The following is a 14,028-nucleotide window of genomic DNA, read 5'->3' as shown; positions in this document are numbered from 1 at the left end:
ATCGCTTTTAATACTGTGTTTATTCACTAACTACCGAATGTACACAACAAACAATCACAAACGTTTATGGTTTAATAGCGGTTCTTTTGGAGAAACAATATCTTGAAAGCTAATCTTGACTTGCTTGAATTGTAATTTTTCTTTGTTATTAAACATTTTGATTTCTAATGAAATACATGTATATTCACATTTCCAACCGCGTATATACCAGGAACATTTTTAGAACTTGTTCCAAAATCACTAGTTCTAGACTATAAGCAGAAATACTTCAGAATGCATTCTATAGAACATTATTGTGATTCATAAGTAATTCTATAGAAATTTGTAGGAACTAATTATTTGGAACTCGTCGAATGAATTAATTGAAGAGCTAGTTATAGAACCATTATTCAGAAGGGATGTTAGATACTTAGCACTATTCCGAAGGTGATAATTTCAAGCTAAGAAAATAGATTAAAGAATGGGTAATTGTTCCGAAGGTGACAAATTCTAACTAACTTGCTATATTCATGCGTTATAGAACTGAATGAATCGCGAACCCACGGTATTTTGTATTTCCTCATAGTTTATATTCAATCGAACTGTATAGTTATATGAATATAAAAAGTGTTCTAAATTGTGGAATTATGTTGACAACTACAACTAAAACAACAACATCGAAACAGTCATTATTGACATTTGTGTTCAATTATTAACTTTTTTATATTGCATATTTACATATTTGCTTGTATAGTTATATTCTGTGTAATACTTACCTAGGGTTATTGCTTTCCGTGACGAACTGTCATAAATGCATTCAGCTACAAGTCTATCACCAGGCAATGCATGGGCGTGAGTTAACAGACGACGGAAGTCCTGATAGGCGACGTCTATATTGCTGTCGTGTGCAATTGGTGGTAATTCCTCGGTTTGCCGAATCTATAATATTTAGGTTTGCTCATTAACATTGTTTCGTAATTATGAATGTGTGCATTTACATATTTATAAAGACCAACGACATAATACATTAGACCTGCCCTTAAAATAATTTCACTAAATCTATCTTGGATATATCTAATATTGTTATTTATTGTATAGCTAAAACTAACTGAAATCGATTAAATGATTAAAATTTACAAACGTTTTGTGACTTAAATACTTAGTCGTTTTTAGAATTTTGAATAAATGTTATATTCTGAATAAACATTCAATATTACTTCCGAATAAAATTAATTTGTGCAAAGATTAATGATTTTTGAACATCCCAAGAATTTCTAAATGTTTGTTCTTCATACTGAAAATGAAATTGGTTGCAGCCAAATAAAAAAGTAATTTTTTGAAAATTTCCCACACAACGCAGCGCTTGTTTAATGTTATCTGTACAAAACTTATTTGCACATAGTCATTGTTTGTAAAATACCAAGACAACGTTTTTTGTCTGATTTCTAACTTGTCTGGAATAAACATTAATGTCTAATCTTCCTTTAGACACTTCACAAAATAGAAGTTACACAAGGTATCATAGCTTAGTTTATTATAGCATTTGATCAAGCAAATTTTAAACTCCACATATAAGTAAAAAATATTCTCCTAGACGCTTATATAACTGCGTATATAAACACTAGAATATCCACATTCAGTGTTTGTTATTGGGGCTTAGTAGAGTTTTGAAAAAACTGAAGAATTTGATTTTGCATAATATTAAGCAAAAAATTAGATTTCAATTTCTTTTTTTAGTTTTTCATCTGATTATAGTTCAAAAAATATTTGTCGGTTTCGGTTTCAGGCCTTGAAAACTGCGGTTTCGGTTAAAATCGAATCTCTATAAGTTAGTACTGATTATTTGAACTTGTTTGAGTATTTTTTTTTAATCTAGTTAGAAAGACAAAGGAATTTGGTTGATATAAAACTTGCTTATGTCCAATTTCATCACGATATTAATTATAATAAGACAATTATGAATGTTCAAGTCATTTTCCGAGGGGGAGCTTGTATTGAAACGAGGAACAAATTTTTCCTGATTTTCGCCATACTTTACAGTATTATTTCTGAAGATTTCAGCATAATCAACATATTTATGGCTGCTCAAATGCTATCCCGAGGGCTACATTTGTATGGGGGCTAGGTGATATTGCCCATTTTCAAGTTTGGGCCACATAGTTTTTACAATAGACAGAAGGACATAGCTAGACTGTCTTAGAAAATGTTGATGTGTTACAAACCTATATTTTTTGATGATGGGTATAGAAACGTGAACATTTGAAAACTATTATGTTTGAGAAATAAAATTATTCGCCTTAAAATGTGCTCTAGTTAGCTGGCTTTCGGCCATGCGCAGTGGCTTTAAACTCTGGCAATCGGTAATCGCGTACCACTATCGAAAATCACTCATAATTTTGTTAACATGATATGATTAATCCTGTGAGGTATAACCAGATCTGTGCAGACTTTTTGCATATAAAAGTGTGTACAACTTTGTTTTTCGTATTAGAGACAAATCCTTTCATGACTTCTTGGAGCAACATTCTCCGAACACAATGAGAGAAAAATCAAACCATTCGTAGATCCGATTGTAGATCAAAAAATTTCAGAAAATTCGCCAAATCTTAATTTTCGAATCTTTTTAATATTTAGCTACTTCAGAATGCGAATTAAAAATGATCATCTATAAATATTTTTATTGACTCCTGCTACGATTTCCATACTCAATCTACAAGTCCGAGGCAAATCCAAAGCACTGTTTAAAGTTGGTAAATATTTCTGAAAGTCATTTGTTTAAATCAGTAAAACTAAGAAATTCCAGAAAATCAGAATCCGTAAAATTTTTTCTTGTTTGAAATTGTCTTATAAATTCAAATAACTTGTTTATTCAATAGCATATTTATTTCATTGAAAAAAATTTGTTTATTTCAATTAAATTTTTTGTTTGGATTTACAAATTTTCGAACAAAATTTTATCTGATTCTGTAATTTTTTTACTGAATTAGAAAATTAATTATTTCTGTGTACAATTCAGAAATAATTTTGTAATGATCTTGGCATAATCTATTTTGTACGAGTATAATTGATACGTTATTGAAGTTGTCCTTACAGGAAAGTCTAAAACACAACAAATTGTGTATCCTTTGAAATTTTAAATATCATGTATAAGGTCATCTGACCCAATATATAAATATATTTCGAAATATATTTTTGACAAATTGGACGCACTTTCTGTACTAGAAGTTCAACATTCTTTATATGTAATAGCTGATCTTATTTCAATAATCTGCTCTATTAATAATATTCAGCATAAATGGGCAAGAAATGTAGATTATTTTCTTGTTCCACAATTGAAAACAGGTCAAAATTGTTTGCAGAATATCATTCCACTATGTGACATAGTGCCACTATGTATGGATGTGGAATACTATTGAAAAAGTTTGTTTATTCACGTATTTATTCAATACGAGCATCCATACATAAAGACAGCGATTGTCATCATAGAACATTACAAACCTGACGAAGTTTAACTTCCTTTCCAATTAGATGGGTGCTCATCATTACAGCAAATATATGAATGCCATCGTGTGGAAAAGCGTATGCGGTGCAGTCTTCTACACATTGTCCCTCTGATATGACCTGATTTTGTCCAGGAGGTATTATATGTCGCCAATTGGGATCCATGCCTAAATTTATACAAAATAAAACACAAACATAGAATATTAGGGAATTATTTGATATATATATGTATGTATGTTCATGCTAATAGTCATATTCATACAAATTATAAACAGCATTTTTAAAATTCGTTAAATTTGTATTCATAAACGTATTTTAGCTTAAAATACTTAAATGTTGTTTTAAATAAACGAATTTTAAAATTGGTTCGGCCCTATTTTAAACCTACATATTTAGTATTCTTTTTAATTTTATCTTAAAACCAGAGAATTTCAAAACTCAGGCTACAAACTAACGCCACACAGTGGAATGAGAAAAAAGAGGGAAATAAATCTGTAACTTCTAAACCCTTGGTCCGATTTAAATAAAATTTCGCACTCGCAAAGGGGAAGTGTTGTCGAGTTTAAGTTTTGAATCTGGACCTCATGAGCTCACCAGGAGCTGGGCCAGAAGTCCCCAAAGTAGGACACCTCGGTTATGGTCAATTTTAAAAATTATCCTATTTCTACGTTTGAGCTTCTACTTCAAAAAACTTACACATATAGAATCTTCTCATCGAGCACTACATAAAATTTCGTAGCTATCAATTATCTCTTATAGCTTAGGAGATATTCGCATTTGAAAATTAAATTTTCAACATTTTTACCCACCCTACTCCAATTTTTTGATGACCGCGGTTCCAAATATTTCCCGATTTTCTCCATTTTTCTTTTATAGGATTAATAACAGATCTATATATCAAATAAATATTGAATGGTTTAAAAATCATGACTAAGTCCAAAGTTACATGCATTTAAATTTAAAAAAATTAAAAAAGGCGATTTTTCGCAATTTTTTGATGAAAAAAGTACTTTTATTCTTTTTAAGTTATCTAAAAAATTTCTAAAAGGATGTATAATGAATTTATACTTATTGAAAAGCTAACTTTACATCAAATATTCTAGATGAAAAAAACTGTACAATTTTTGATACAGAGGGGACCAGGTCCATTTAAAAAACGTCTATTTTTTCTATAAAATTCAAATTTAGGGCAAAAATTCTCAAATCGCATAGTGGATATTAAAATATAGTAACCCATTTTAGATTTCCCAGTATGTTCTTAATTATTTTGTAAAGGGTTCCGATAACCTCGCCCCTGGCATGGATATACAGACAGACAGACAGACAGACAGACAGACAGACAGACAGACAGACAGACAGACAGACAGACAGACAGACAGACAGACAGACAGACAGACAGACAGACAGACAGACAGACAGACAGACAGACAGACAGACAGACAGACAGACAGACAGACAGACAGACAGACAGACAGACAGACAGACAGACAGACAGACAGACAGACAGACAGACAGACAGACAGACAGACAGACAGACAGACAGACAGACAGACAGACAGACAGACAGACAGACAGACAGACAGACAGACAGACAGACAGACAGACAGACAGACAGACAGACAGACAGACAGACAGACAGACAGACAGACAGACAGACAGACAGACAGACAGACAGACAGACAGACAGACAGACAGACAGACAGACAGACAGACAGACAGACAGACAGACAGACAGACAGACAGACAGACAGACAGACAGACAGACAGACAGACAGACAGACAGACAGACAGACAGACAGACAGACAGACAGACAGACAGACAGACAGACAGACAGACAGACAGACAGACAGACAGACAGACAGACAGACAGACAGACAGACAGACAGACAGACAGACAGACAGACAGACAGACAGACAGACAGACAGACAGACAGACAGACAGACAGACAGACAGACAGACAGACAGACAGACAGACAGACAGACAGACAGACAGACAGACAGACAGACAGACAGACAGACAGACAGACAGACAGACAGACAGACAGACAGACAGACAGACAGACAGACAGACAGACAGACAGACAGACAGACAGACAGACAGACAGACAGACAGACAGACAGACAGACAGACAGACAGATATCTCCGGGATCCAAATCTTTAACAATTCTGTCAGACATACTTTCGAGAATTTTGCTATTTAAAATCAGCAAAATCCGTCCATAAATAACGGAGATATGAGCAAAAATCCGAGACAACCTCTGAAAATTTCATCAAAAAACACAATGTATTGCATGCTTTGACAAAAAAAACAACAAAACGTATGTTTGGATGTGCAAGCTTTGTGTATTTTGTTTTTTTTGTGTTTTGTTTCTTTTGGCGTTGTTGGTTTTTATACAACTAAACTTTTGTTTGGTTATGTGTTGGTTTTTTTTACAAAAAAGCAACAAATCGTATGTTTGGATGTGCATGCTTTGCATATTTTGTTTTTTTGTGTTTTGTTTCTTTTGGCGTTGTTGTTGTTTTTTATACAACTAAACTTTTGTTTGGTTGTGTGTTGGTTTTTTTGACAAAAAAGCAACAAATCGTATGTTTGGATGTGCATGCTTTGCGTTTTTTTGTTTTTCTTTTGTGTTTTGTTTCTTTTGGCGTTGTTGTTGTTTTTTATACAATTAAACGTATGTTTGGATGTGTGTTGGTTTCATTGCCTTGCGTATTTTGTTTTTGTTTTTTCTTTTGGTGTTTTGTTTCGTTTGGCGTTGTTGTTGTTTTTTGTGTTCTTGATAAATTTATGATGCTGTACGCTGAAAGTGGGCAATGTACATACATATATACTAATTATAAAAAATAATAATGCATCCACAACAAAGGTGAAGGGTATATAAGATTCGGCATAGCCGAATATAGCACTCTTACTTGTTTTCTCATACCACTGTGCTCCATACTTATTCACCTCATTACAGAAACCTCAAAATGTGAAAGACAATAAATATAACATTGTCCCGATTGCAACACGAAATCCTGTGGAGCGATGTTTTTGAAAGTGGAAACAACGATTCCGATGCTTGTTAGATGTAATGACCGTTTCTTTTACTAACGCACAGTGGTTTAGAAACTTTTTTTTTTGAAATAATTCGGTATCTTGGGAACTATAGGAGATATTATTACGAATATTATCACATGGGTTGAGCTGAGGTGTTTTCGAGTTGATTTACGTTTGTTCAGCTTCCTAGCGATAATGGGGGCCAGTGCGTAACCCCTCAAAGTTTGTCACCTCGGGTCTCAATTTTTTTAAAAAAGCGGCAAAAATTTCAGATCCGAATGAGCTGAAATTTTAAAGAAGTGTAGGTTATCTCTATTAGTTGAAGAGATATTCAGGTACAATGATTAATTTTTTTTAATTTTGCTCGATCTTTTTATGTTTTTTTAGATATGGCGAGTCTACAGAGGGTCGAAATTTATTTCTAAAATATCAGCTATATTGACGATAAGATTCTAAATAAAATAAAAAACTTGCTAACAGTTATCTATTCCCTATAAAATGTTATACGCATCCTAAGTTAGAACTTGTAAAAAGGGAAAGAAAATAAACATTGTTTTTAAAAGGTAAAAACGTAACAATATATTGCATGCAAATTTCCTTCGCATCATAAATGGATTTTTGGCGATTTTTTTTAAAATGGCACCCATTAGTATGTATCTCCAATAGTTCCCGAGATACCGAACTATTTCCAAAAAAAAACCTTTCTAAACCACTGTGTAACGTTGAAGTTGTCATTATAGATTTTAAATACTTTTTTCGGTACTCAAAGAAATAGATGAACTACATATATTGTTAAATAGTGATACTCACTTTTGACAAAATACTATTTGGGAAATATATGTATTTCAGAAAAAAAGCATCCTTGTCAAATTAAACTGTTTAGATTTATAAAAAAATCTTCAGTTGAAAAATCAAACCACTTACTCAAATAATCAAGAATTTTTTACGCACAGATTCTTTAGTAAAATAATATTTTTTGTTATTATTATCTACTTGCAACCAAATTATTTTGTGAAAAATATCCACAAACTTCTATAGTTTGGATGTAGTCACTTTCTAAATATTTTATATGTGATGATAATATGCTCATAATATTATTTATAAAATATTGGTATGCCTCGCATAATTGATTCTCATTTTTTTAAAAACGGGACAGATGGTGCCCCATTCAGAGTATCGCCGGGACACTCGACTCTAAAACTGATCTGCCTCGACGAAATGATCGGTTGGCAAATCTAACATCTATACAAGATTTATTCAACCTAAAGTGATTATTCCCTATTAATTTAATACAGATACCGATATGTTTAAGACATTTATAATAGCAAATGCTATATTTGGAGTTCTAAACCAACTTCAATAAGCTCCGTCATAGGAGCAAAACAAATCCTACGTGCCAAATTATTATCGATGTATCTTCAAAATTGCGACCTGTACTTCTAGTGGAAAAAAATGCAAAATTTTAAATACATTTTTTTATTTTTGTTTTTTATTTTAATACCAAACTTGGTATGTAGATATACACATTTTGTAATATATTTTTGAAAGATTTCACTTACCAATTGATAATACTCCCGCATCATACGGACGTAATACATGAGTGAAATGAATTTTTAATCCAGAGTTGTCGGCCATTTGTCGCGTTGGGAATTGCTTCACATCGGGTTGTAAATTAATGTAATGTGTTTCCATAAGATAATATTTCGCCTGGCGAGATTCCATTGGATAGCCAGCTTCGTCGGGAAATGTAAAACTCTAAACAAATCCAAAAAATAAATGAAACAAATAATGTAGTAAAAAATCAGTTATTTGGATACTATAAAACTATTGCTACAATTGTTTTAGTTGCCCTATTTTTACTAAAACTACTGCTACTCACAAAAATAACTCTAAATATAGCAGTAGTAAGTGATATAACATAAACTTTAAATGGAGTAGAGGCTTACAAATACAAATCATTGATACAGTTCTACTTCAAGTTCTAATTTGTATTACTTAGAAGTAGCACTTGGCGTAGCAGTAGTAGTTTAGGTAGAAATAGAAAAATTACAAAAACTAACTTATTTAAAAAAATAAATTTAAAACTACTTTCAATCTGTTTTTGACGTAAACCAAATAAAAACTACAAAAAATTAAATTTGTTTAGATTTTTTCATATTTCAGATTTCATAATATTTTGATATCATGTGAAAGGTCTTTGAAAGGCCATTTCCATTCTGTATTTTTTTGTGTAAGTTCAATAATATTCAAACTTTTCTAATTTTCACAAATTTTCTTTTAATTTTGAGTTTAAATTATTAATATTAATTTGTTTTATTAAATACATACGTTATAAATCTCTCATAAATATATCGAATTTGTATCAACTCTTTATTCAAATTTACATAACAACAGTTTAAATAGTCACTTTGTTTATAACTCATAATAACACAAACACTTTATAATGTACAAAACAGTTGATGTTAACTCTAATAGCGCCTATGATAAACTGACAAACGACTGCAACCTCTGCCACTATTTATACACAGCGCCATCTTTCAAGTAGCATCATGATTGTTCTTAATGGACAAATCTAGAATATTCAAATTCTAGAGCTTTCAATCTTAATATTAGCAGCTTATGCATAAAATGCTAATAACTGCATGCTATCGCGAAAATTTGAATATTGAAAAATATGTTAAAATTTTCTAAAAGTATATACACATTATTGGCCATAACTTTGATACTTAGGTGTCCTCATAACATGTTCTTTTTCAATTTTTAAAAATCTTTGATATTTTTACATCGAAATATATGCTCCAAAAATTGACCTTTAACCTTTTGCAAAGGGTTTTCGATGAAAAAGTCATTGATTTGAGGAACCGTAATATGTGTGGTAACTTTCATTAAAAACGAAGATGTCAAATCCCAATATAATATCAATAAACAGATAAAAACATAATTATTTTTTAAAAATATTTTTAATTTTTCACGACTAGATGAATAAATATAATTAAAAAAAGTTTTCAACACATTTTAAATTGAAAGGTTTTTTAATATAATTAGCAAAAAGTTTATAATTTAAGAATAAAATAACAAATCGAACAAGTAAGAGTACCGTCTGTGCCGAATCTTATGGGTATTACCAATTTAAACGGGCACCGATTGCTGTGCGTTTTCTTTAAAAACATTTATCTGATGGTAAATCTCACATTGCTAAAGATTAATGTATTTTCCGGATCTGGGCCTTATAAAGAAGTTATATATAATTATGGATCGATAGTCAGAATATCCATATATCGATATTTATGCGCGATAATGTATTTTTCTAATATGGGCTTATATGGGGCGATTGCCATACAATTTTGTGCCCTGATATATATGTATTTATCTTTTATGGGAGCTATTACAAATTATGGACTGATCGTCACAAAAACCATAGTAAGATTTTGGAATACAACTGATATATACAATTTTAGTTCGATATAAATATTTATAATATTTAGGTTAATGTGTTTTTCGGAAATGTTTCTATGGCCAATTCTTTGGTACATGAGGATTATTCTTGTCGAATTTAAAATTGAAATTTATAAGAGCTTTATTCATATAAATGTGATTTTTAGAAGTGGAGGCTATGGTTAAACATAGATTGCATATCTGTGTAAAAATGAACAAATATGGACAGATCCAAAAAAAAATTTCGTTTCGTGACTTATATTTACATAGAACTTATGATTGCTGAATTTTGTATGACTATTGCTATTGTACAGGCATTCCGGGAAGAAATTTGTATATGGACTGGATGAAATCGGATTCTGGACATTTTCAACAGAGTTTGACTTTTTATCGAAAGAACAATGTGTGCAAAATTTTATGATATTATTTGCAATTACCGTACATTTAAAGAACACATTCCCTTCATCTGTTTTTAGTGTTTGCGCACATGTACCTATACAATATACCGTACACTACGAATAAGGTACGGAACATTCTACACATTCACTACCTCGTAGCGTTTATGTACTTTTCGAAATGTACACTACGTTTAGTGTTCTTTTTAGTGTACATGTAGTGAACTTTTTAGGGAAGATTTTAGCGTACACGTAGTGAACTTTTTAGGGTACATGTAGGCAGCGAAGATTTTAAAGTACATGACGGTATAGTATTTTTCCATGTGTTTTCTGTTTCATTTACTTGTATTGTCTATTAGAAATATATGCCGTTGTTAAATTTTTTATTATTTATGTGAGTAAATTTGCATGGGTAAATCCTTTGATTTTAATTAATTTCTTCGTTTCAATAATTTGTTAAACTATTTTAGTTCATTATTTTTAGATATAAAATTAAGGCAAAATAGAACAATTGAATTGGCTTGAAAATTATTTTTACTAACAAGTTTGTGGGCTGCCTATAGGTATCTAGTAAAACATATTTAAAAAAAAATGCAACTTAATACAAGAGAGCATTGTTGGGAAAAATTTAATTTTATTATACTACACTTAAACACATTTATAAATACATATCTTTCGATTTTCTTAATTCTCCGTCATTATTTTTGTATTAAATATATCAATTTCTGCCTTCATCAACACTCCACATGTTCAACAAAATCTTCGCTAAATGTACACTAAACGTAGTGAATATGTACAATGTACCGTACCTTATTCGTAGTGTTTACGAACATCATCTCACAATCGTAGTGTACGGTATATTGTATATGTACATATTCGCAAACTCTAAATTTTTTTAAGGTATTTCGTACATTTTGCAGCGAATGTGTATGTGTACTGTACAGAAGATGTACAGTACAATACACTAACGTACGGATTGTTAGTGTTTTTTTCGAACTCTGTCTGCAATATATTGTTACGAAGTTTCATTAACGATTCGAATATAACGGTCATGTTTATGAACATTTCCAATGCTCGAAACTTCTACATGTTTGCAAGTATAACAAAATTAACTGTTAGCAGCTTTAATAACATTCAAATAGCATCTAAAAGCTATAGAAATAGAAATATTATGCGTTAGATAGATAATTCCAGAAACTACTTGAATATTGTGTGATAGCGACTGACTTCTACGGACCTATTCCAAATTCATATTTAGTTTTATTAAGATTTTGATTTAAATGTTTTTATACTTTGAAAATTTCTACTATGTTAAATTATTTTGTTTTTTGATTTAGTTTGCATTGACTTGGTTTATTTCTAAGTTTTCAAAATTTCGAAAATATTTTCATTGCTAAAAAAATTTGGTTTGAAAGTAAAAACAATACATTTTCAATATTTTTTTGCGTTTGCCATAATTTTATTTGCAAATTTAAATAATTTTTGTACGTGTAGATATCAAGAATACCAAAGTGGAAGAATTATCTTCAATTTGAATATTATTGGATTGTTGGAATCATTTTGTTTTTGATTCAATTGTGTCGTATTCTTTCGTACACTTATTTTATAACGTATACGTAATATGAATGTTATCAAATAATCATACTCCAATTTAGTATGAGAATATATTAGAATTCCATTATACATATTACGTTGAATTAAGTGAACTCTACATTTGGTACATACACTTTTTTTTGATTATTTATAAACAAAGTCATCACAGTATCAAATATTTGAATTATAATTCGAAGTGATAACTTCACTTGCATGTAAATTTTTATTTGAATAATAATATAAATATAGCAACATGGAATGCACGTGGCATACGAAATAAAAAAGAGGAACTAATATCGGAAACAATGTTAAATAGTACTATTTCAATAAAACACAAAGACTTTTATTGTTATAGGAATGATCGCGAAACTCGAGGGGGGGAGTAGCGATTTTGATAAGGAAAAGTATCGAACATACACTTTTACCAACTTTAAATACATTAGAAATTGAAAACATCGGCGTTATAATAAGAACATCTAATGATAATTATATTCAAATTTATTCCTGCTATTTCCCCGGAGGTTCTGCCGGTAGTGATAATTCAAGATTTACGAAAGTTTAACAATAGAAATGTAAAATTTATACTTGGAGGTGATTTTAACAGCAGGCATAATCTCTGGGGTTGTCAGCGGTCTAATTGTTGGGGAAATTTTCTCTATGAAAAGCTAGACTCAGATAATCTTCGTATATTATATCCAGTGGACCCAACTTATATACCAGCCGACCCAAGAAGGCAAGCATCAACCCTTGATTTATTTCTGACGAATATGGAAACTAGTATTTCTGCAGCTAGAGTTATAAATGACTTAAGCTCAGACCATCTTCCTGTAAAAATTACCATTAACAGCAGTTTTGACCCAATACAAAGAACATATTTCGACTACAAACATGCAAATTGGTCTAGATACGCAACGTTTGTTAAAAATTACCTATCTACCCAAAATATGAGTGTAGTAAATATGGATGAAATAGACTATTTAATTACTAGGCTTAATGAAACAATTTCATCTGCTATAGAATACAGCGTTCCTAAAAAAGAGATCATTCCTACTTTGCCATCGCTACCATCCAATATTCAGTCCATTATACAAGTCAGAAATATACACAGACGAAACTGGAAAAGATACAGAGATGTTTTAGATCACGTACGCACAAATGAATATAATCACAAAATAAGAGAAGCAATTAAGAATTTTAAAAACAATTCCTGGAATAGGAAGTTGGCAACTCTTGAAAAAGGTTCTTCTCCCTTTTGGAACATTTTAAAAATTTTAAAGAAGAAATCTATGAACATTCCGATTTTAAAACACAATAATGAAAAATATAATACGCAACAAGAGAAATGTGAAATACTGGCTCAATTGTTTAGTTTAAATCACTCAATTTCATCAAATCTCAGCAATTCGTTTACAATAACAGATGTTAACAATACTGTTGATAATTTTAATTATTTAAATACTAGCGAAGTAAACGATTTATATGTTTCAAAAGATACAATATCGTCAATAATAAAAAAACTTAAGCCCAAAAAGAGTCCAGGCGTTGGTGGAATAACGAATAAATGTTTAAAATATTTACTAAAAAAGGGAGTCAAATACATCACAGAGCTCATTAATTCATGCCTTCGACTGCACTATTTTCCTAAAGTTTGGATGCTAGCAAAAGTGGTTCCGATAAGAAAACCAAACAAACCAGCTGACAGTCCGCTTTCCTACAGGCCTATAAGCCTCCTTTCGTCCTTAAGCAAAATATTAGAAAAAATAATTAAAGGAAAAATTATTGAATTCATTGATTTGCACAATATTTTACCAGCACAATAATTTGGTTTCCGTACACATCATAATTCGATACAGCCGTTTATTAGAATACGTAAGACTATTAACTCTAACTTCGCACAAGGTAAATCAACAGGAATGGTGCTATTGGCTATTAAGGCTGCCTTTGATTCGGTCTGGTATAATGGCCTGATTTACAAAATGATAAGGCTAAATTTTCCATCATCATTAATTAAAATAGTCACAAGCTTTCTTTCAGATCGAAGTTTTTGAGTTTTCATAAATTCAAACCATTAAATAGAAACGA

At 30.9% G+C, this 14,028-nt stretch overlaps 1 protein-coding gene across 1 annotated transcript in view; it reads right to left on the bottom strand.

Moving 5' to 3' along the window:
• olf413 overlaps positions 1-14,028 on the bottom strand; it is a 53,090-nt gene that overhangs the window by 12,909 nt on the left and 26,153 nt on the right. The window contains exons 5-7 of the mRNA XM_065504515.1: positions 8,083-8,278; positions 3,478-3,647; positions 756-918 (exon numbers count right to left, since the gene is read on the bottom strand). Coding sequence (XP_065360587.1) covers positions 756-918; positions 3,478-3,647; positions 8,083-8,278 — 529 coding nt within the window. The remainder of the gene's footprint in view (positions 1-755; positions 919-3,477; positions 3,648-8,082; positions 8,279-14,028) is intronic.

Source organism: Calliphora vicina, chromosome 3, assembly GCF_958450345.1.
Source record: "Calliphora vicina chromosome 3, idCalVici1.1, whole genome shotgun sequence".
Lineage (NCBI taxonomy): Eukaryota > Metazoa > Arthropoda > Insecta > Diptera > Calliphoridae > Calliphora > Calliphora vicina.
Note: the sequence above shows the minus strand (reverse complement) of the source record. Positions and strands in the feature narration are given on the sequence as shown.